Source organism: Carassius gibelio, chromosome A10 (genome assembly GCF_023724105.1).
Source record: "Carassius gibelio isolate Cgi1373 ecotype wild population from Czech Republic chromosome A10, carGib1.2-hapl.c, whole genome shotgun sequence".
Lineage (NCBI taxonomy): Eukaryota > Metazoa > Chordata > Actinopteri > Cypriniformes > Cyprinidae > Carassius > Carassius gibelio.
In genome coordinates, this window is record NC_068380.1 from 7,575,307 (window position 1) to 7,600,794 (window position 25,488).

At 35.9% G+C, this 25,488-nt stretch overlaps 1 protein-coding gene across 2 annotated transcripts; it reads left to right on the plus strand.

The window, feature by feature from the left end:
• On the plus strand, positions 1-24,018 carry LOC128021010 (ubiquitin-like protein 3). Of its 2 annotated transcripts, none has more exons than XM_052607871.1 (6): positions 1-273; positions 403-659; positions 17,906-18,014; positions 20,013-20,099; positions 21,147-21,224; positions 21,974-24,018. In XM_052607871.1, exons 2-6 carry the CDS (start codon positions 633-635, stop codon positions 22,024-22,026), a joined length of 354 nt encoding a protein of 117 aa, XP_052463831.1. In that variant the 5' UTR covers positions 1-273; positions 403-632; the 3' UTR covers positions 22,027-24,018. The 2 variants fall into 2 exon arrangements, with proteins under 2 accessions (XP_052463831.1, XP_052463830.1); XM_052607870.1 differs by having other exon boundaries at positions 494-659.
• The last annotated feature ends 1,470 nt before the right edge of the window (positions 24,019-25,488 follow it).

Genomic DNA, 25,488 nt, shown 5'->3' on the forward strand with positions numbered 1-25,488 from the left:
TATTCATCCGCGCACACACATAGCGATCGACATCGCGCAGTTTATCTGCCTCACCAGCTCTGGTTTCCCCACGTTCAGCCTTACCCCCGTCAATTGCCGCCATGTTTTTTTGAGGCAGGATGACAGCAGAGCGAGCGCAGACGAAGACGGATATAAGACTGAAAAAATCCGTCGAATTACAGCATTTTTTCTAACAGGCGACGGTCTATTTTTTATTGCGGACTCGCGAGGAACTCATTTCTCGGTATTTTTGCAAATACCAATGGCTGAATTGTAAGTGTTTTGTTTTCCTATGGCGTAGGAACATTTTTCCTAACATATATCTTTTTTTATTTCTGTATGGGAGGGTGTCCTCCCACAGAAATATAAAATCCAGAAATCAGTGTTTTCTCCGTTTTGAAGTTTATGCCATGAAAAAGCAAGAAGTCTGAAGCCTGACTGAGGAAGAACAACATATAATTCCTGCCTGCGCTTAACTACCTCTCTCTACCAGCGAACCTACAGGAATAACCAGACGAGTGATCTCTGCATGAGCAGCTGCTTTAACACAAGCCACCTGCTGTTACTTAAGCAAGTTGAAAGAAGGAAAACAACTTTTAATCAAAAGTGAGGATACGACAGAGCGTTTAAAGATGACGGGAAACATCCCAGTTGACATGGTAAGAGTGTACGCATCCTTCAAAAGGTTTAATGGTGTTGATAAACGGTTGTAATGTTCTTTGAAACTAACTAGTATCTATTTTTATGTTTAAATACTAAAACTTAATGAAAAAAATGTTGTTTCAATATGACTGGCAACTATTACTGAGATGTTTATTCTTTACCTTAGAAACTGATACTTAAGTACTTATTCCTTTGTTACATTGTTCCACTATACTAACAGGTTAGCCACAGTTAAAACAAAACAATACTTACTAGTACCTAATGTTTCTTTGGTAGTGGACTAGATTAGCCACAAGCAACAATTGAAATACATACTAGTCTGAAGTGAATAGGTAATGCATGAACCACAGACCCCGATACAATTCAGTTAAACAAATGGCCATTTGTTACTAGTATCAATTAAATAGTTACATATCACATTTGAGATTCTGACTAGTTGCAAAGGAATGCCGCCGGAGTACTGGACTCTAATGAATAGTGAATTAGTAGTCTTTTTTTTTCTTAATAGTAAAGTTTTTAAAAATCAAGAAGGCCTACTTGTAACATACAACTAGATACTAATTAGTTTAAAGGCTTAAATATGTTATAAAAAGTGTTTGTCAAAGATTAAAGAAGGTCAGTTGATCTCATTGTTTCTTTGGCAAATAGATTGACCCAAGGAAATCCAGAAGGACAGTGCTATTAAATGTCTTGGATCGCTTTTTGCTCATCCGGCAATAACCCTATCAAAATTCCATTTCAGTCAGGAAGGGCAGTAGTGTAAAGATATCTTATCTGATGTGCCACAGTGCGGTTCAGATTGATAATGAGGAAGTGTGATCAGGGAGACTCAAAAACAGTTATTTCCCTGTTTGCACAACTGAAAATGTCTCAGAACGAATGCTCAAACCGAAACTCCAACATTAGAATCTTTCTGTCCAGAGGGATAATGTCATAGATTCTCTATAATATTCATTGCATGGTGGTACAATGACATTTCAAGCTTTGCACTATGATGTAAGGTCTAATAGATTGAGATAACCAAACCCCATGGGTAGTGGTAGTGCTGCTAGTGCTCACGAGTATCCAGAAGGTCGGTGGTTTGAATCTGAGGATGTGGGAAATCAGTTTAAAAACAATAAATTGCAGCCCTCATTGTGTAAGATATTGAAACTAATATCAAAACAAAAAATAAGAACTCCTTCTATCGGCTCCAAACTGTAACATTGTGTGCCAGGGTATTAGTCAATCATGCTTTGGCCAAACAGCTGATCTGGCTGTCAAACTCAAGAGATGTCAACGTTCTGACATTTCAGGGACTCCTTGCAGCCCCTACAGTACACAGTACTTTCAGTCTTTCTTCTGTTTCTGCCATTGAGTAGCACTAAAATGTAAATCTGGCCATCAGAAAGGCTCCCTTTGGCAACTTTGGGTATTAAAAGAGCAGGTCCACATATTGTTGATTATAAAGGCCAGAAACGCGAGTCGTCCCTGTTGATGACGATGCATCTCTTGAGATTTCTACTGATAGAAAGGTTTTTCTCACACTACGCAAACAGGAACAGAACAGGGTACAATGTGTTATGTTATAGCCCAAAGTCAGGTATTTATTATTTAAGCTAGCTTAAGAAGGTTTTTAATGTCATCTTTGAAAACTTTAAATAACCAGACCTTTGGGTTTAGGCTAGGTGCTTTTTTTTGGTCTCCCGGAACAGCTTGTTCAGTTTTAGGATGAAATGTCCACAAGATAAAACTTTGAATCATTGTGTGGTCTCCAGCTGAGGGGCATTCAGTTGGGGGTAGCATTGTCAAACAATGGGAGTGTGTGTGCATACACATCTTGTGGGTGGGCAGTTTAATGAATGGGCTTTTTTTGTGGAGAGCTCTCAGTGTTTCAAAGTAACGAAATGTTGTGGAAGCCTTTAGCCAATAAGTGCTACATCAGATATACTCTTTTAAAAGAGTTTGCTTTGATCAGTTGTGAGACTGAAGTGTGAAGTAGAACTCAACACTCCCTGACAGGACTGTGTCACTTTTGGCGCTTTTCCACTGTGTGGTACGACGCATAACTTTTGGCACGACTCGGTTTGAGTTTCCACTGCAGTTTAGTATCGCTAGAGTGGGCAGGATTATTCACATGTCATTATAGTTGTGCCGCCTCTACTACCATGACTCCGGAAATGTGTGTGTGTGTGTGTATATGTATATATAAATATATATTAAGTCTATTGGGATTGTTATCGACATCCCGGGGCTCGGATCGGAATCGTATCTTCCAGTCGGGCTACCTAAATGTGTCACTACACTGCCCGACGGGCTATCTTAGGGCACGATTATTTAATATAATTTTTAATTGATAATCTTTTCTACAATTTTGCAATTTTCAAGCAGTTCTCCAAACTAAGCTTCCAGACGTTCAAATATTCCCTCTAAAAAAAACATCTGGTTGCGCATGTTGTTAATGACGTGCATTACGTCAATAACAGGCCAAAATAATTTTTTTTATAATAAAGTAAATAGCATATAGCCTTTACTACACCGAGCTGTAGTTCACTGACAAACTATGCTAACAGCTTTTATAATCGCAGAATGATTTCTTCAATTTTATTATTGCGTGAATATATCATCTGTGATTATGAACTCGATTGTGGATAGCTTATCAGTGAACTACAGCTCTGTGTAGTAAATGCTGCTCCTTCTGAAAGCATTTGATGGAGATTTACTGTTGATTACAGAACTGGCTTTACTGACAAGATACGCATGACAATTGGATTCGATAAATCGTGCAGCTTTAGGTTTAGATCTTAAATACAGGGTTCTTACAGGTCCTTAAAAATTCTTCAATTTAGTAATTGCAAATTTAAGACAATAAAAATACTTAAATACTAGTGATCGACCGATGTATCGGTTTACCAATATTTTTCCCGATATTTAAGCATTTTTCCATAATCGGGTATCGGTTTTGTAATATCGGATTCGCCGATTTACGGCGCCATCTTGTGGCCGTTTTGAGATTTCCGCCATTGCAGCCCGGGTGTCTGAGGAGATCAGTCAACAACAACTCAGTGCACAGGTAAATATATGTTCTACTTGGTTTGCTTTAATTAATCAACTTTATTTAACATAACAGACATGCACAAATGAGATCTGAGACATAAATTCCTGATATAGTTAATTTATGCAGCTTGTTTCTAAACAATTGAGACGAACTCATTGAGTCACGTAGTGTAATTCATCATGTCCTGCCCCAATAAAGACGTATCTTTACATGAATTAAATAAAACAGACATGAATGAGTGCATGTTGAAAATAAAAGCGTTGAATTTAATTCTCTATCTGTTGTATTTGCTCACCATTAGTCTAGAAGAGAAAGTTTGTTCATATTGCTTAGCAACTGACGGATGATCTGGAGGCTTAAGCACGGCGACTGAATGAAACTTTTGACAAGATTATCTTGTTTAAACACCCTAGATTATATTATCATTTACTACATAACAATTATTTCGCTAATACACATATAAATATAGCCTACCGCTTTGTGGAAATTAATTATTTATTATCTCCATGCGCGATCGCGGTTGATTAAGTTATAGTCAAACAGCACTTTGTCAGTTGGCATTTCATGATTTAACGTTAGATTAAATTTAGATCATAAAATGCCAACTGAAAAGAGCTGTTTAACTTTATATAGTCTCGGGAAAAAAAAGTTTGTTCATATTGCTCAGCACCTGACTGGGTTGATGATCAGGAAGCCTCAAGCAATGCCACTGAATGAAACTTTTGACAAGATTATCTTGTTTAAACACCCTAGATTATATTATCATTTACTACATAACAATTATTTCGCTAATACACATATAGGCTACATATACCGCTTTGTGGAAATTAATTATTTATTATCTCCATGCGCGATCGCGGTTGATTAAGTTATAGTCAAACAGCACTTTGTCAGTTGGCATTTCATGATCTAACGTTAGATTGAATCTAGATCATAAAATGCCAACTGACAAAGTGCTGTTTAACTTTATATAGTCTCGGGAAAAAAAAGTTCGTTCATATTGCTCAGCACCTGACTGGGTTGATGATCAGGAAGCCTCAAGCACGGCCACTGCATGACATTTTTGAAGGAAGCAGGCTTACAGGGCAGAATGCTGAAAGACTCTGTTTTCTACACTAAAACCTAGTTCTGCTTAACTGGGAGTAAATAGCTATGCACTCCTAAATAGCCCTCCCGCCCCCACCAATATGTTAGAATCATTTTTGTGCTTTATTTTTTTACCTGTTTTTATTTTTTTACCTCATTAAAGCTTTTATTTTAAAACAAAGACACTTAGTAACAGTGCGCTTAAATTTTTTGGACTCAGACCCCTCTATTTATTTGTGTATAAATAGAATGTTTTTTTTTTTGTATGCAAGGGGGGAGTGATTGTTATAAATAAAATGTTTTTTTCAGCTCATTTGTGTTGTAATAATTGTCAGAAACAGAAGTATAACAGTAAATAAATATCGGTTCTGCATATCGGTTATCGGGTACATAAACATACAAATAATCGGTATCGGTTATAAAAAACCAATATCGGTCGATCACTATTAAATACCTTAATGGTATAAGAAAAGTCTTAATTATAGTTTCAAGAGGTCTTATATTTGGGGACAGAAAGACAAGAATCCTGATATGGCTTAATATGACTATTATGATTTCACTGAACAAATATGAGATACACATTTCCAGGGACAAATAGTGGAGGGTGGTTTTATATGACTGTATCTCTAAAGGGGACTGACTGTCTTCAGAAAAGTTTTTATGCCATTTTCATTTCATCTTTCCTATAATGCCTGATCTTTCCCAAAATGCTTTTACTGTCACTTTTTGACTTTAAAGCAGTGTTTATTAGTGCAGTTCTGCTTTGTGTAAAGCCGTAATCGGGGAAAGAACTATTTTATTTCAAAAGCCCCACCTAGTGGCAGAGAACTACTAGGAAAATCATACATAATGAAGTGGAAAGACTTCAAAAAAATCATTTTTTACATTGTAATTTAGACACACATTGCAAAAGTAGCATGGTTTCTGAATTCCAGAATCAAACCAGCTTTGTCATTGAGACTTTTCAAAATTAAAAAATTATGTAATCAAGCTCAAATAAATATAACTCATCAGGGAAACAGACAATAGAAGGACTTGGGTACGCAAATCATTTCCTTTGAGTGTTTATTCATTATAGGTAATTTAGGTAATTATAAAGTCATTACAGACAGACAGACCCACCACTTCTGACCCCAGTCAGTCTACCTGCAATGAACAACCACTATATTTGAACACTGTGAGTGGTGGCCACAGTGAGAGAGAACATCAGGAGAAAGGTAGGGGTTATTTCAGGATAAGTGTTTGTGTATAAGAGATGGAAAAGTTGTAGAAAATGTTATGAAACACCACACCGTTCGTGCCACAATGCAAAACATTGCTAATAAACCTGCATCAACAGCGTGTAAAAATTACTCAGCATGTTGGCAAGGTATCAGTTTCTCACATGCTTGCAAACGTCATTTTAAGAGTTAAAGCTTAGTTTGGAGAACTGCTTGAAAATTGCAAAATTGTAGAAAAGATTATCAATTAAAAATTATATTAAATTGATGAAATGTATTTTTTTATAAAAAGAATTATGCTATATTGATTATTTTAGCAAAGCCCTATAATGAAAAACAGCATAAACATACAGAGATGAAGCAACAACTGTTTGGCATTTGTTGTATCTATATGTGTTTTGTAAATAAATGCATCAAGTATAACATGGGGAGTACGATTTGCAATGAATAACTCCAAAAGGTGTTATGGGTCAGTAAGGGTTAAAGGCTAAAGAGGGAGCGAGAGAGAAGGAAGGGGGAGGAAGTAGCTCAGACTCACTCAATAAAGGATCCTTTCAGTAGAGTGAGGAACAATTACAACAGCTCTGTGAGAGAGGTGCTCACTCGCTCACGTACACACACACACACACACTCACTCACTCACTCACTCACTGTCATGGAAAGTAAGAGTGATTCAACGTCAGTTTGTGTAAATAGTTCGCAGTGCCTTATTATAAGTTGTTTTAACATCTCTGCGGTGTTTCTACATATTCATTACTGGACTTGAATCAACATATATCTGTTTTTACATGTTTCCAGAGGTGGTTCTGTGCGAGCTTTGTGTGAGTTGGGTAGAGACTGACTGTAGAGGGTTGTTCCACTGTAAACAGTGGTTCCTGCTTGCCTTTATGACATCACTGCACAAGCATTCTCTTGTAATTTAGTGAAATTTCAGGCCAGATTTCCTTCTCCTGGAGGCCTCTTCATACCGCTCTCTTTTTCTAGTTTGAACTAATTCACAGTAATGAAACATGTCAGCTTGTTTTGTTTCTTTTTAAAGTCAGCATCTTCTAAATGCTATTATTTAGGGCTGTCACTAAGAATTATTTTGGTAATTGAGCGATCAATAGTCTTTGAAATTACTTAAAATGCATATTTAATGGTAATGAGGGAATAATAATTGGTTCACATAAAACATCAAAAGCAAGCAATCATAGGTGCGTTATGCGTTAATCATATAGCGCAGCAGGTGCATTATGTGATATGTTGTCCATGTGAATCCTCATGTTCTTGTGTTTGCTGCTTTTTGCGCATGTGGAATTAATCCCCGGGAAACCAATGTTAATTAATTAATCGTTCATTTAAACGTTTAAATTAATTTAAAGTTTAATTAATGAGCGTCGGTTGTCAGTTAGGAAAAATAACTGAAATGAACATCCCTGTTGGCCACTTCATGATAGAAATATTACAATCACATTTCTTGAACAAGGATATATAGACTTCAAAACATGCAAAGTCAGAGCAATGGTTGAAACTTTTATTTTGAAGTCACAATGAGCATATAATGATGACGCATTCTCCTGTGTTGGTGTGGGTTTATAAATTATTTACTTTGTATATCTAATAGAATGATGCACATTGTTCCCAGATGAATGCTATAAGCAACTCAGAATTTGCAAAGTTGCGACTATGCAAACAGCATATGCAAAGTTGGAGTTTGAGACGGTCCGTGCATGTAAATGATAACTGTTTGTGTGGAGCAGCATTTACTGTGAATGAAGCCACTCTGAGTATGTAACCTGCACGAATATAAATAAAGTGCATATAAGCCAATTTATTTAATTGAATCACAGCATCACAGCCTTTATGTATTTCACAATAGCACTATGTTTTATTAATGTCTTTTGTGGAATCTTGTCTTTGGAACATGCCACTTCTGGTATTTTGCCGGTTAATTGACATGGACAAAATGCAGTAGAGGATTTTAAAAATAATTGATTACTCAAATTTAATTGAGGAATCGTGACAGTCCTATTATTATTGTGAATGAATTATCCATGCATATGTTTTTTATTTATTTGTTTGCATTAATTATGTTTAATAACTAAGCTTTTGATTATTTATAACATTTTATTAAAGAAGATTTTGACAGAATGATTTTGGCAAAATGGCATCCCTCTATGTGTGGCACCCCTATGCACTGAATATACTGCATAACCCGTTTTTGTACCACTGCTTAGAACTGGTGTTTTTTAAATAGTATTATGCACTTTGTTTGACAGAAATAACAAGAAAAAGCTGTAGGACAGACCAGAGTCATGACTTATAACGAAAAACCTTCTATGGGATTGCTTGAAAGATAAAATGAAAAAATAATTTTCAGTCAGGAAGTTTGTGCGGGGAGCTTTGTCTCCGGTGCTGTAATAATTCTGTTTGAGAATGTGTATGATAAGGAATGAGAAGGGTGTTTTGCAGGTTTGTAATACATGGCTGTAATACTGTAGGCTACTATCAAAAGGACATTTCTATCAGCAGGACGTCTCATCGATGGGGAGATAAGTGAATGTGTCCCCTCACCCCTACTCTCTCTCCTTGTGCAGATGTCTGCCCTTTTTCAGCGGTAGGCATGTGGGCAGGGCCTTGCAGGGCAGGAGGCTGCCTGCCTTCATCTGTCTACAGGAGATTAGATATTGTCTTTCTTCTTTCTTTCATCTGTGTTTAACCTGATTTTCCATCAGAAAATTAAATATAATTGTATGTCAAAACAAATATTGTATTTTTCATAATTTAATATTTTCGAAAGTTTAGTATATATATATATATATGTGTGTGTGTGTGTGTGTGTGTGTGTGTGTGTGTGTGTGTGTTTGTGCATGTTTGTAAGGGGTGTGAATTTTTGAATATGCAGAAAAGTTTTTCTATTTGTAGTGTAGTATGTAGAATAGTCCAAGGCATAATTGCATATTCATTCTCATAATCAGAAATTGTTGCATGTGTCTAACAGTAAAAAGAGATCATTTAACATTGTGACTTTAGTGATGTGTCACATTTTCCTTAAAGCACCTGAAGGGAATCATGTTTTGAGTTTATTTAACCCCACTATACACACATTGCTTATGTGTTTATTGAAGGTGTGTAATTCATTTCATTTCATTTCATTTATTCTCTTTTCATGGTAATGCAACACAAAATACCACAACAACAAACCAACAAACACACAAAATTACATTCCATGACAAGAAGAACAGGAGTAAGATGAAGAAAAAAAATCTTATAAACTCCTACCCCATTCTTATATTAAGAAAATTACAAATTACAAATTAGATGGCCTCACTGACATGACATATATAAAAAACAAAAAAACAAACAAACAAACAAACAAACAAACAAAAAAACAACAACAATGCAATAATGACAACTCCAGCAACAAAACAATGACGAAACCATCATTGTTGTTATAGTTTTAATGATTTTCACATTCATCTCCGTACAAATTAAATATCTTCTGTTTATACTTATATTTAAATTGAAGAATATTTGAACAACATTTTAAATCATTTTCTAGAAAATTCCATTTTTTCACACCAGAAACTGAAACACACATTTGTTTGAGGGTATTTCCAGCAAAAGGTTGTTTAAAATCATTATTTCTTCTGCTTGTCTCAATATTTACAGTAAAAAGGGTTTGCAATCCATGTGGTAACAGGCAGTGTTTCGCTTTATGAACAACTAATAAAGTTTGTAAAGAAACCAAATCCTTCAATTTGAGTAGTCCTGACCTCAGAAACAGTCCTGTAGTATGTTCTCTTGGAGCAACTCCATTAATTATTCTTATAACCCTTTTTTGCAAAATAAATAAAGGCATTAAATTAGTAAAATAAGAGTTTCCCCATACCTCCAAACAATACATCATAATTAGCCTCAGATTGTACAAAGATGAATCAGAATTTATTACCACCAGTGTGAAACCATGTTCACTTATGTGATTGTAATTTGCACGTCATCAGACGGGGCTTGTATTGATTTCAGTGATATTGTCACCCAAGCCCTTGTTTTCCCATCCGGTGAGATGCATCGTTTGGGCCGGATGAGTGCATGTGAGTGTGTCTGTGTGAGTGATTGACCTTCAGGACTGCTGATAGGGCATCCAGACAGGCTGAGACTGCAGCTGCTGGTGTTCTGTGGTCGTGATTAAGAACGGAAGCTGAAACTAGCTTTTGTGGTGCTAATGGCCACCATGCGATTTGCTCAAGTGAGTCGGGGAGAAGACCAAAAGCAAGATAATGGAAGTTAAAGACGTTCTAGACATCTTGAGAAAAAGGCTTGCTAAATGATCACTCTTACCGTAGCTTTTGAGACTGGTGTATCAAGAAAATAAATAAAGTTTTAGACCCTGTTTTTGTGTGTTGTATGGAATTTTTGAATAACGACAGCTGATACCAGAGCTTTCTTGCTTGTCTGCTTAGATATATGCTGATGATTATTAAGGGACATTATGTTCATTAAAGCATTATAGGAATTAAGAGAAAATGATGCCTTTTGAGCCTTTAGCAGAGAGACCAAAGTGAAGCCTCATTAAAAATATCTCCGTGACATGACATCACTGTTTACCTTCCAATGCAAAGTAAAGGTTTGTCCAATATTTTTATCAAAATGTAATCACCTTTCCTTTTCTGCTGATGAACTTACTGTTTCTGATGGATAAAGTTAAAATACATTTTTCTAAATGATACAATGAATCCATCCATCCAGTTATGTCTGTATCTGTCCATCCAGTTATATCTGTCTGTCAGTCCATCTCACATGTTCTGGTAATACTTCCCACGCTCTTTTCCTCCATTCCTTTCTTTGTTATGAGCATGATGATGCAAATGCAGCTGAGAGCAAAATCAATCACTTTATGTTCAACCTACCACACATCAACTCATGCAGAGAACACCCAGCCACTTTTTGTGTTGCACGTTCATGGCAGATGTGCCCATGTGTGTGCGCACACCCATGACTGCAAATCATTTCTCAAATTCCTGCATAAAATTGTGCCATCCGCAGAGGTCTTGAAGATAGACAGGAAGCTTTACAATTCCTCTAAAGGCCCTCTCTCAGTTTAATTTGCCATGTCTAAATGTGCCATCTAATTCTCAGATCACATGTCATCTGATGCTATTATCGCTTTTTCCTGTGCTGTGCACTTCATAATGAGAATTTGAGAGTCTGACACACATCTGAAAGACATCACAGGAAAATGAATGGCAGGGTCTCAAATTTCTACTCCCGAAACATTCTGCCCAATATCATGAAGGAAATCATTTGCTGTCTAGAGACTAGTTGCCGACTGAGATTTGCTATTATTAAACATGCTGATTGTTATTGTGGTTTTTGCTCTGGTTGAAATTAGACATTCATCCTTCCATTCCCAATCATTTAGGACATGTTTCTGGCTTTAACCCCTGCTAATCCAAACAGGCCATTTCATCTGTTCAGAAAGAGGTGAAGGTGACCTGTAATGTTGAATATCTATGCAAATCCCCCACGCAAACAATGGGTGGTTTACAGTATTCAGCGGTTTTACCTTTCTCACCAGAGAAAATCAGATCTCTTGCAAAGTGGACCAACCTGTTCTGTCTCATGTTGAGAAATAAAAAAAACTGGGTTGTTCAGGCTGACAGAATCTGAAATCAAAGGCGTGTCTTCCTCAAAGAATATATATATTATATAATATATATAAGTTTTACTGATTTAATCTGAAAAAAAAAAATGTTTCACAGGTGGAACAAGGCACGTTCTATTCAAAAGAAACTATTCAAAAATAAAGTCTCAGCAGTCTTTAGTCTCACATGATCCAGAAATCATTTGCATGTACTGATTCGTGGCTCAGGATTTTTTTTTTTACGAATTATCAATAATATTTAACTTTTTATTTTTGGTGGTATTTTTTGTGGAAGCCATGCTACCATTTTCAGGGTTCTTGAATAGAATATAAAATAACAGCATTTACTTGGAACAGAAAACTTTTGTAACATTAAACATGTCTTTACTGTTAATTTTTATTGTTTTTTTATTGTCTATTTTTATCAATTTACCATAATGCGTCCTTCATGAATAAACAGTAATTTCTTAAAAAAAAAAAAAAAAAAAATTACTGGCCCCAAATTTTACCAACACCAAACTTTTGAACAGTAGAGTAGTTGAAGAAACACTATAAAGACATTTTTTCTTCTTTGGAATAACATGCGCTGATAAAACATTCACAATAACACCAGGAATATGCGTCAAGTAAGTAGATGGGGGTTGGTTGTGATTTGTTGACACTTGATTTAAAGCATCCAGACAGTCATTTTAAGTCAAGTAGGTACTGTATACCTCAATTTCAAACTAAGGAAAGAAACAACTGGAATGAGATCCTCTAAAAAGCTCAGACGTCTCACTTCCTCAATATAATGCAGGAGAAATCCCGCTAACGCCCTGACTGATGAAGGAGAGATGAGTGAGTGTGATCACAGTCTTCAAAACCACCTCAGTCTCATCTACATCAGAGACAGAGATGACACTGTTTGAACCAACGCTGTGCTGTCAGGAGGAAGATGGATGGCTTCTTTTTTCCGTCTCCTCAGTTTATGACTGAGGTTGAAATCGCACACAGAAGCAGACTCTGAATCCATCCAGTAGAATGAATGAGTTTTGTGCCTGACTGAAATGGATTTTCAGGGCACAGAAAGAGAAAATGAATATCTTTTGAGCAGTGTGGGCATGTTTTCTCAATTCTGTGTGGATGTTTTATTTATCCTTTGTTCTGACTGATTATGTCATGCTTAAAGCATTTTTTGAAGATCTCTCAAGATTATAGCCTTTGTTTAGAGAGCCCTTTTCGTAATGTCATGTTATTTATATGATTAGTTAGTTTGTCTGAGTGATGCTTTGGATAAACTGAAGTATTTTTATCAGTCACATTAGCAGGCTTTGACAATAAGGACGTTCTGACATTGTGGATTAATTCACATGTGTTTTAGACTTGCAAACACAAACACTGGCTTGCATTGAATGCTGTTGCAGATTCTACAGTAGCTGGTTAATATAGGTGAGGTTAACCAAAATTTATGAAAGAATGTTTTCTAAAAAAGTATGAAGAATTTATATAATGAAGTAACATTACAGCTGGACAATTTCTTTCAGTTTAATAACTTGCACCTTAGAAATAAATTATTTTCCATATCCTTTTGTAAAATGTTTTTAAGTTTAATAAAAAAAATTGAATAATTGTTATGAAATAACATAAAACTAGTTTTAACATCAATTCTATGCTTATTTATATTCTAGCTGATTTGTCAAATGTACTATCAGAATACTGTACAGATTTTTGTCATTAATAAATGCTAATTTTACAGTATAATGAGGCCATAATGATATTTTAAGCCAGCATGGAACTTCAGTTGTATATTTGCTAATGAACAGAACTATAATATTATTCCTGGGGTATGGGTTTTCCTTCTAGAGTCTTCTTTGTCACGTCTAAACCTTTGTCTTTTGTCTTTTTCCTATTGTTGTGGCTTCTCCCCATCCATCATTATTCTTGATAATAAGTGGATGGCACTAACCGCAGCTATAAATAACATGTTGATCCTGGAAGAATTTTGTAGTGTGAACTAAAGTAAGTCCTTATTTTGTTGATAAGACTGAGCCTCATGTTGAACTTGAAATCAAGTTTGCGTTAGACTAGCTCTCAGTCCCTGGTGGCTTTCCTGGGAATAAGACATATCTCAGGTGACTTTTGTTGGTTTTGAACGTTGTATCATTGTTCTTTAACCAGTTTACACAGACATAGCCAATCTCACCATATAACTCACTAATTTCCACTCCGTCCAAAACGGACAAATCCCCGCTGGAGGGATCGTATGTAATTTTGTTTTCATTGATGTGCGGTTGCATAAGTGGTCTGAGTGTGTGTGTCTGTTCCCTATTGCGTAAATGTCATTCCCAGAACAATCTGGCAGACCTCTATGTTTGAGATAGACAAAGGCAAAGCCGGTCGACGCATCACATCCACTGTGGTCAGCATTTGTTGTGGCTTTTAGTTCACTTTTAGTTCAGAAGTCCTGTCTGATAGACTCAGCATTGCTCTCTCTCTCTCTCTCTCTCTCACTCTCACTCTCTATGTCTCTTGGCAGAATCACTGGGTTGTTTATCCTTCTCAAGCAGAGAATCTCCTGCTCAACTTGTGAGCAAAACTGCAAACACCAGAAAAATCGCTAGTATTTCATGCTCTGTTTTTAACTGTAGCTAACCTGAAGCACCTGCTCTGGGTGACATATCTGTTTTCAAACAGTCAGCTATGGAAAGACTACTGCGGGTGTTATTTAGCATCGACAAGCAGCTTACAGCACGGGATCACAATACAGGTGTCACAATGCAATATTATCCATCGCAATTTTGCAGTGACCTTTTATTATCTATAAAAGTGCATAAAGTCCATGAGCGTAATATCAACATACTGAAAGAACAATAAATCTGCAATATTTTGCCTTTATTTTAAGATTATCACCATTGGCCAACACCTACCCTAGAAATATCCTGTTTCTTTTTTATATTTTATTTGTGAATTTCGTTGACTATTGCAACATTGTATAAAATGAATATATGTATATAAAATATATAATAAATGTATGTATGTATTTTTTTTTTCATGTATTTTTTGTGTATATGTATCATGCATATATATAACAATACTATCTTGTAAAGCTTTATATTTATTTGGTCAGAAATTTCTTGTGCAACCTATGTAAAATCTTTTTTTTTTTATTACTATGTAAAGTCATGGCAGTTCAGTTAAATAATGTAACTTTTTTTTCTTAATCGTGTTAAAAACAAAAAATAATGCTGAAATATGAATATGATATCTTAAATCCAATTTTTACATGGAATGACTTTGTTGTGCTTTATGTGTTTCTCTGGTATGAATCCTGTTTCCACATCTCCACATCAAGCAAATCTTTCCATAACACAGGAGATCCCATCGCTCTCCTGTGGCCTCATGAGTGAGGTGCGTGTTGTTCATGCTCCTAGGAAAGAGTGTTTGTGTGTGATTACATCAAACATTCCCCCTGAAGGGTTGGTTTCAGGGGTCCGGGGTTGCTGGGCTGGGATTGGTGAAAATATTTTGTAGGGATGCAGTAGTAGAATTGCTATTGAGTAGTGTAATAATGTTTGGCATAGCAACTGCTGTCTTCACAGAGAGGGAACCACCTGCCAGGGGGTATAACCAGTGCCAGCGTCATCCTTGCCTGTGAAATCATTCCCCAGCGGATGTTTTCTGCTGAGATTGTTGTTGTTGAAGTTCCTCAGAGGCATCGCTGCATGTCGTATTACATCATATAGTGAAATTCTGTCTGCTCACCAAGGAGATTCGAGCAGACGTATCCCAGCATAACACATATTTCTGCTATTAGAGCTTTTCCTCCTTTCTGCGTATATCTGGAAACATTGAATAAATCAACGTCTGCTTGGCATTCAGCAGGTGAAGATGATATGTCATCGTTATACAAAGATGTGGGAAAGATGGAGTGACTTAATGAAAGATGAGCTGCGGCGAGAGAGGAGGAGACAGATGAAGAAAGACTCTGCCTGCAGGTGATTCAGGTCAGCGCTCTCACAGATGAGCCGCTGCCACGGTTACCATCTCTATGGAAACTAGGAGGTGTTCCATTGCGATAGAACTGCCACCCTGATGTTTCTGATGAACCACTAGCTGCTGAATGCCAGCTCACTGACTGAGTCCATGCAGGAGAAGGACATGCCTTTTCAGTTGCGTCTTCATAAATGGAAAAATATGAAACGACATTTATTTTTACTTCCCAATGTGATGTATTTTAAGTTAACAAGATATTCACAAAAGAAAAAATGCAGGGTTTTATTAGATTTTGCCCATTGAGAATTGTTTGGTAAAGGCTTGATGATGTCATCTGAAAACGGCAGTTGATTCAAAGGTGGATTTTTTTTTAATGAATAAAAATACAATGTCAGACTTTTTTTTTTTGTCACAATGTTGTTTAATTTTTATTTTAATCACCAATGTCGATGCAGTGACGTGTAAGGAAAAGGATGAGCTATTGGTAGTGATATAGCCTAATATAATTAAATAAAATATAATGTATTTCATATAATTAAATTGCTGCAATTAGATGACCACTTATTTAATACAGTATTTCATTAGAATATATCAAAAAATATTTAAAAATAGAAAATATTCATTGATTATTTGCCAATGTATATCTGTTGAACTTTGCAATAATTTCCTGTTTTCTGACGTATATAAATCCGCATACGTCTGTTTAAAACTAGAGTGAATTGCCAAAAATGTGTACAGAAATACTGATAACTCAATTACCTCTGGTATTTCCTTCATTTATGGTGCCTTCATAAAATAGCCACATACGGATCCGAGCCTAAATTAGATTTGCAAGTGTATGTCTGCATGTTCATCCAACCATTACTTGTGCAAGTGCATGCATGTGTGTGGGTGTTTGTTGACTTATACTGTTTGCTTAGATAGAGACTTAAGATTGTGTGTGTGTGTTGTGATCTCTGAATGAGTGGTTGGAAGAGCAGGCTTGCTTCTGGCTCTAATCTCATTCTATAAAGTGCTTAGGAGGATCTTTGTTTCCATCTGGCGGTTTTCACTCTGTTACATCACTGCAGCTGGCAGTTTGTGTGTGTGTGTGTGTGTGTGCGTGTGTATAGTGGGAGGAGCTTAATACTGGATCATCTGATGTCAGAGACTAGTAGCACACGTGCATTGGACATGCACTGCCCCGAGCCCTGTCTCTTTGTTTCATGCCTCCTGCTCTTTAGTTTTTAAATGGGTGACACTCTGGGAAGTGAATGAATATGATAAAGGACGTTTTGTCATTTGTATTGCTTGAGTACTTGAACAAACAGCATAATTGTGCTGACTGAAATACTGGTGGTTCGCAATCAAAGAAAGGACACAGTGAAGGACGTGAAAAATTCATGACGGAATTTCTCAACCGTCCAACAAATGACCCCATACTGAAACTTTATATAAAGCTATGCCAACTATGCCAAGAGTGATATTGACATCAAATCAATCAAAATTCCATCAACAAAACCTAACCTTTTTTGTTTTAGACTGTTAACATATACAATAATATACCATGGTAAGAGGGTAGATTATTTCTTTTTCCGGCCTGTTTTTTCACATTAAGTTTATTTTAACCAAAATACTTTATTATTATCATTAGCATTTTTTATGTATTTATTTATTTATTTTACAAAAATAGAGACGGATTTTTATTTTAAATAACATATGGTTTTAATTTAAAATAACTGCTGGAAGTTCTACAGTTAAGTTATTAGGCTAAATATGATTTAATTATAGAATTATGTTATGGGTGAAAATTTGATTTAAAACTTGCCATTGTAATGTCAGTATGTCAAAAAAAACCACAGTTGTGATGCTCAAAAAAATCTTTCTTGTCAAGTTTGTGCGGATACATAATTTAGTATTCTTCTCTTCTAGAGATTTTTTTCAACTGGATCTTCAAGCAAATATTAAATTAAAGTTAACCCTACTTCCTTCAATTATTTTGCATCGTTTCACATTATTTATGTTTATTTTTTATTATTTTTAACATTTTAATTTTATTTAATCTCATTCTTAATTTCCACTCAATGTAAACAACTAATTTCTTGCGCATTTATTTTGATTTCCAGAATATATTAAAACATGGTAAGTGGAGCTGAGAACTCGTATTGGTGGTTCTTGCTCTATTCTGGGATGAAGCTCGGGAATACGTCACCCTAGAGTTAAAATGGGCTGTGAATGCCGTTTCGTGTTGATATTGAAGAAGTAGTGTGTTGTGGACTGTGACCAAGCTTCTAATGGCTCTATTGTTTGTGTGTGTTTCAGATCAACTTGAGACTCATCTTGGTGAGTGGAAAGACAAAAGAGTTCCTGTTCTCACCAAACGACTCCGCGGCCGACATCGCCAAGCATGTGTATGACAACTGGCCAATGGGTTCGTGATGATTCACATCTTAAAACACACATTTTCTTTTTTAATGTGTCTTATCAGTAGACTGAGACGGTTGACTCATGTGAAGGATTTTCAGGCTATTGTTTCCCAGCATTGAGTAGATTCCTCTTTACATCCTTTTTCTGTGACAAATCTGAGTCTGATTGAGTGGTAATCCTGCGCAGAGCTAGATTCCACTCACTGTATGCTGATCTAAAGTCAGTGACAGTATTTAAGAGTAAAAACAGAGTGTCTGAGTTTGTGTTTATACATCTGTCTGGCCGTCCCGACACATGTGTCTGAGGTCTGTGAAATGGGGTTTCATGAAAATATTCCACAGATACTGTTCTAGCTGAATTTGTAGGTTATTATACACACATACTGCTTTTTAGGGAAGAGCAGATGGTATCCAGACTCCTCTTTCATCTGTTTCTGCACTGTGCCTTGGCAGCCCATCAGAAATGACAAGTGCTTTCAGTGATGTGGCCACAAGCTCAAGTTTAGCATTTTTCCATCTGATTCATCTCTAAAAAATACTGTGGTGGTGCAATGGTGCTGAGACAGTATGATACCATAGTATTTTGATATTTACACTATTGGTTAAAAGTTTGGGGCTAGTAGGATTATTTAAATGTTTTGGAAAGTCTCTTATGCTCACCAGAGCTGCTTTTATTTAATCAAAAACTGTAAAACTGTAAATTACAGTAAATTAAAGTTTTCTATTATGAAGTATTTAGTAGTATTTATAAAATGCAGCATATTACTTTAGTCTTTAGTGTCTCATGATCCCTCAGAAATCATTCTAATATTCTGATTTGGGGCTCAAGAATGATCAATGTTGGAAAACTTGAAGTAATATTTCTGTGGAAAATGTAATGCATGTTTTCAGGGTTATTTGATGAATTGAAATTTAAAAGAACAGCATTTATTTGATTTTATATATATTATATAAATTACCATGGTTCCTTGTTAAAAAAACATGGTAATATCATCATCGGTGGACTCCCCAAGCCTAGTCAAACTGGTTAGGTGAATCTGTTTTGCAAGCATTAGAAGGGTTTTCTGTGACTTGACCACCTTAACCATCTTAAACCAGTCTTGTTTCTGCAGGAAAGAGTTTTTTTTATTACTGTTTCTTGCTCCATAATTTTTCCTCTTAAGCAATTCAAGGTTATATTTAATAAATAAAGATTTTAATTTTATTTAATTGTTTTGCTTTGAATAGCTAAGCCTTTTTCTTTTCATAAGCCTTTAATTATGTCAAAAAGAATATTGATGAAAAAGCGAGGGAAAAGAAAAGCCTTCTTTGTTTTATAGTTGGGGGTGGTCCGGGATTAAATCAGAGTTTTATTCATAGCTTACAAGCACAGCGGAGCTTGACCTTATGAGGACACAGAATGACCCTCACTCGAGTCTTATGACTGATTGAGTCAAGAGTGAGAAAGGGATGGGTGGGTCGTATGAATAAATGAATGAAGAGAAAGAATAGGGCTGGCCGATATATCTAACGATATGTTCATGGGCATCTAGTCAGTAAATCTAGCAGCTGACAAGCTACGCAATATCGCGTTCATTATCGAAGGTGATTCATCTGGGATAATGAACGCGATATTGCATAGCTTGTCACAGAACCAGATTTACTGACTAGATGCACATGATTATATCGTTAGATATATCGCCCAGCCCTAAGAAAGAATTGAGTGAAAAACTAAGGATCAGTATCATGGAGGTGTGCAGACTAGCGTGTTTTTAGGGGACAGTTCACCCAAAAAGTACAATTCTGTCTTCATTTCCTCACCCTCATATTATTATTATTATTACAAACCCTGGATGACTGTCTGTCTTCTGTGTATGACTGAAATTTGGGTCTTTTTCTTGTGCTTTTTATGGAATTTCTCCTTTTATGTTTTTCATGAATTGCACTGCTGAAAATGACACTGTAACCAATCACAGTTTGTATATTTTGTGTACAATTCCTCTAAGTTGTTCTGTCTTTAACAGACTGGGAAGAAGAGCAAGTGAGCAGTCCTAACATCCTGCGCCTCATCTACCAGGGCCGATTCCTACATGGAAATGTGACGCTAGGAGGTGAGCCGCCCTCCCACTCTCCTCATTACCATTCACAAATATCACAACACACATGCTCTGTTTCTGTTGATGATTTATTGAAGGGGACATCGGATGAAATGTTCTCTTTTTTATTTTTTTGTTTGCATTTAGTTAGGTTTCTTAAGCATGTTACAGACATTCCATGAAGACCCTAAAGAATCATAGCAACTTGTAGTAAATGGACATCTGATGTCGAATGACAATTTTCGAAGACATTTTTTGATACTCGATGGTATGGAGGTAGTTCGGTTGGTTCCTAAATAGAATTGAATTTGATACCCAGCCCTATTCCTCACAGTCCAGAATCCTGAATGGAGTTTACTGAATTATATTACTGAAATATTCCCAGAATGCGGAAGCAAGGTTTTCATGAAGCTTGGAAGGATAGGAGCAGATTATGAATGTAGGAAAACACTGGCCAGCAGACCTGTCATCAGGAAGAGAAAACAGGGAGGAGAGGAAATTCTTTGGGTGTGAACAGGAAGCACTTTTTTATTTGTTTGGACATTCCTCAAGCAACAATAAAAGATTGAGTGGGCTTGTCAATGTCTGTATAATAAAGTATATGAATATCCGTCTGTCCGTCCGTCTGTTTGTTTTTGGCTAGGACAGACATGCAATATACCCTAAATTGTGATTAGTTAAAACTGTAGAAATATTTTATTGCTTATTTATTTTCCTTATTGTTTTTAACCACTTATAAAATCATGCATGTACACGAAAATGAGGAATGCACCCAAATGTGTGCAACAGATATTCCCGAAGCTGCCTCCTTCTTGATTCAAGAGATCCAAGGCATGGAGACTGAGTGTGTCTGTGGGGCAGAAGGCAGCAGCACTGCTCTCAGAGTCCGTGGCACAGGCTTAAATACTGCACTCTCATCCAGGGGTTTACATGTCATCCTGGTCCTCAGTCCTATGACTTCATCCCCTTGAAAAGTGACTTTGGTGTCTTAGATGTACAGCTGCATTTGTCTCTAGTGTCCTTTCAGTCCAACACTCTTTTTTTTTTTCTTATGTCTTGCAGCTTTAAAACTGCCTTTCGGAAAAACCACAGTGATGCATTTAGTTGCCAGAGAGACGCTGCCTGAGCCAAATTCCCAAGGTAACCATTCTGCCCTCTGTCTTTTCTGTCCACTCCTTCACTTTTTCACACGCTCGCTGCAGCCTTCACTTTGTTCAAAAATGACCAGTTTACATGAGGAACAGTTCTCACCCTCCAGCAATATTTCAGTTTTGTTTAAGTCGCTTTGGATAAAAGCGTATGCTAAATGCATACATTTAATTTTTAAATTGAATTCTCAGTTCTGTTGGAGTTTCTACTTTAAATAAAATGTTTTTTTATCATTTATGTATGCTGAAGGGCTTTGACTTATTTATCAGTACTGAAGCCCATGGCTCTGTTCTAAACCCTAGTGAGCTTCCATGCTGTTTACATGGGTAGCTGCCTTTTAAGTCACTGAAATAGAGCCTCGTATGTAATTGATTTAGAGTCTTTAACATGCTTCTTTACACGAAAATTGCACAGAAAACTGATTTTTTTTTTAGCCAATTCCTTTAGTACTCTAATAAGCATAAAAATACAGTACATGGCAGATAATTATTTGCTACAATAGTAATTAACAATATTATTATTAATTATTATTTTCAGTATTATATCAAATGCTTGTCAAGGTTTAATTCTGAGTAGAGAATATATGCAGAATGACATATGCATCTTAGAAAGAAACATAATTAAGAACTTTAAGAACAGAATTTCTGAGATGCTTTAAAATGCCGTCTAGATAGGCAGTAGGTTTCGGAACAGAACCATTTTTTGCGCAAAAGTATTAAGCTTCTGTGTTTTTGTTTCAGGTCAGAGGAACCGGGAAAAGACTGGAGAGAGCAACTGTTGTGTGATCCTGTAAATACATCCCTTCATCCCTCTGAACGAGTGTGTCCTGTCACCCTTCGCCCATGCTGCTTAAATACATCTAATCACACCAGACATCCACGAGCAAGAGATTCACTTCACCTGGAAAGGAAAGAATCACCTGATAGAGAGGGCGAGACACGGATCAGAGAACATTTTGGCTTTGCATAGACTATATTTGAGGCAAAATAAAATACATCACACACACACACACACACACACACACATTTCCACCTTTTCTAACACCTTCACACACATCCATCAACTCAGCAGACCTGTAACTCATTCTCACACACACACACACACACACACACACACACACACACGTTTGTTTTTGTGAAAAGTGGGTTCATCCCATAGGCGTAATGTTTTTTTTACTGCACAAACTGTATATTCTATAGCCCTTCACCAGCCCTAACCCTAACCCTCAAAGGAAACTTTGTGCATTTTTACTTTCTCAGAAAAACTGTATGATTCTGTATGATTTATAAGTGTTTTGAGAAATGGGGACATGGGTTATGTCCTCATAAGTCACCATCTCCTTGTAATACCCGTTTCATACCCATGTCATTTTACAAAGTTATGTCCTGATATGTCACAAAAACGAGCACACACACACACATACCCTTCTACCAGTTTGCACACAGAGGAGGCCCTCGTTTCCCTGTTTTTTTTATTGCACATAGTAACATGAATGATTCAGAGAGGAAATAAAGACTTGTTCGCCTCAGCCGAGGCGCTTGATTATCCCTCTCAGGAGGGAGATGTGTGAGGGAGGAAATTAGTTTACATAGGGTCTGACAAACTTCTCACATTTATGGACTCACCACGCACTCACCTGGCTTGGATCGAATCTGGTGTGGAGGTGAAAAGGCATGCCATTCCCTGATGGATTAACCTCCGCTACAGTCGCACTCCTGGACTGTTTTCATTAAATGCTAATTGCCACACATAATCTGTTGATTTCAGTGCAGGACAACAAGTATTGATGTGCCTGATTAATGTTTATTATATATTTCCGTGCATTTTAAATGCCCCAAAATGGTCTTGGAGATCTAGTGACCTACTTTAACAAGTTCCTGTACCCCAGAAATGCTCAATTTTAGCCTGTTCAGTGGTGTTTGAGCACAGTCGGGACTTTGCAGGTAGATCTCAATAGTTGGTTTGATTCACTCGTGGAAAGTCTATAATTTGCGTAATGAGTAACGGTAACACTTGTGACTGTGTTTTGACAGTCAATCAGTGTTGCTTCTGCCCTCTTTAGATCGATCTAAGCTGTTCTCTTTCAGGAAGGGTAATGAGATTTATCCCTTTATTTTCTTTGTAGTGGTGTAAATTAATGCTTGCTTTTGGAACCAGAAGATAACTATGAAATGAAGTTTGGCTCGGTTTCTATTTCCCCTTCCTTATTAGATTTAAAATTTGTTTGCACAACACAGAAACATGAGCTGTTTCATTTCTAAATCTGTGTAATATTTCTTTCCCCTCCTCCCTTTTAATATTTTTCCAAATGGGAATTGTATTCAAAGGTTACTTATGTGTAGAGTATATTTAATATGAATCTTATAGAGAACATAACTATAGATTGTTGATATATATATTGGTGTTTAGTGTATGATAGTCTCAAAACAGTTAGGACATTAGCATTTGGAGCAGTGAGGCGCTGACAGTTTAATATACTTTAACAGCAGCAAATCCATCTCTAATGGCTGAAGAAATTACTGTTCTTTTTTTTTTTTTTTTTTTTTTTTTAAATGTTCATAATTTTTTTTCTTCCTTTTTCTTTTCATGTGGTCTTTGCTTTTTGCTTTTTGACACCGCACTAGGTCTGAAAAATATTGGTCCTTATCAGGGTTCAAATAAATACTGTACAGAGCTGAAGTTTTTAAAAAGATAATTGTAAATAAACTAATGCTTCGCATTCTCTAAACTACAAGTGGAAATACATCTACAAACTCAATAAAGAATCCAGAATATTGAAGTGAAATACTTGTAGAATCCTGTGTTCACCTTCAGATTGTTTATAGTGAGTTTGAGTCTTGTAATCCAATATAAAAAAGATTTTTTTTAGCATTGTTCTATATTTATATTCTTTATACAACACTTTATAAAACACACTTAAGTATTGTCTATTATTTATATTTCATATATTTCACAGTATAAATGTATAAACTGTTTTACAGAAATTCAGCTAAGATGAACATAAGAGACTTATTTAAAAAGTGATTTAACAGTGAATTTATTACTAAAAGTTGTTTATCAAAAGCTATTTTACTAGTAGTCACCAATGTTGGATTCTTTTCAACAAGGCCTTTCCAAAAACTTGTCATGAGTGTTAAATATATCTTATTGTGATCTCTTTGCGCCACCTTGTGGCTAAAATCATATTTACACACAACTTCTAGTCACTAAAAAAGTTTTATGGTTTTACATGTATTTATTCGTTTTTATTATTGCTGATATTGTTCATTTTAATTTTGAGTATACAATTATATATGATAGGAAATATAATGAAGATTTGATTTGTTCAGCCACCAACACCTAGTCGAAAACAAGTTTTGGTCACATTCGAAACACTTTTAAAGGATTTTATTTTAATTTAACCCCACGAAGAATACAAAACGCACGATTTATAATCATATAAAACGTATGTAATGATGTTTTTAAATGTCTAACGAATAACCATGGGAACCACAAGAAAGTCTAGGGGATTAATAACGGCCTTCCACACAAAACAACTTCCTGCACGTGCTTCTCAAACTACACGCGGTGAGGGTGAGAATCAGTTTTTTTTTTCTTGTGCATCAGTTAATATTAATATTACATTATTTAAATTGATTTTTTTTTAATTAACCAGTTTGATAAGATTTTGATAATTTGAATTGCTTTCAGCGAAACAAAACACAATATGTATTTTTAATTTATTAGAAACACACATGAAAACCGGTAAAAACAAACCTAAACCAAATTAACAATATCAATCATAACAGTTTGAACAACACACACACACACAATTCATAATAATAATAATAAAAAAATCCTGGTGTTCTAGTGCATACTGGAAAATTTACACTCGCTGCCCATGTCACCAAAACAATAACAATATTGATTAATTCCTTTCATTTGAAAACTTGACTTTATATCAATCAATGGTGGACATGAGGGGATTTATGATTTATTTCTAATTCAAATGTATAATATGCTGCAAATTATACATTTTGCTGGAGGTGTGACAAATTATCTTTTAAAATCAGAAATATTTCATGTAGTCATTTCATTACTGAGGTAAAAAGAAAACCTTTATGCAAAATAAGTATTTAAAATCTAGTTTTACTATACAAGTAGTATAACTTTACATAACTTACATATATATTTTTTATTCTTCTGAGCATTTTTTTTGTTGGTTACCATCGAAGGCTTATCACCCACTGTAATTTAGTTTATATGTTGCCTATTG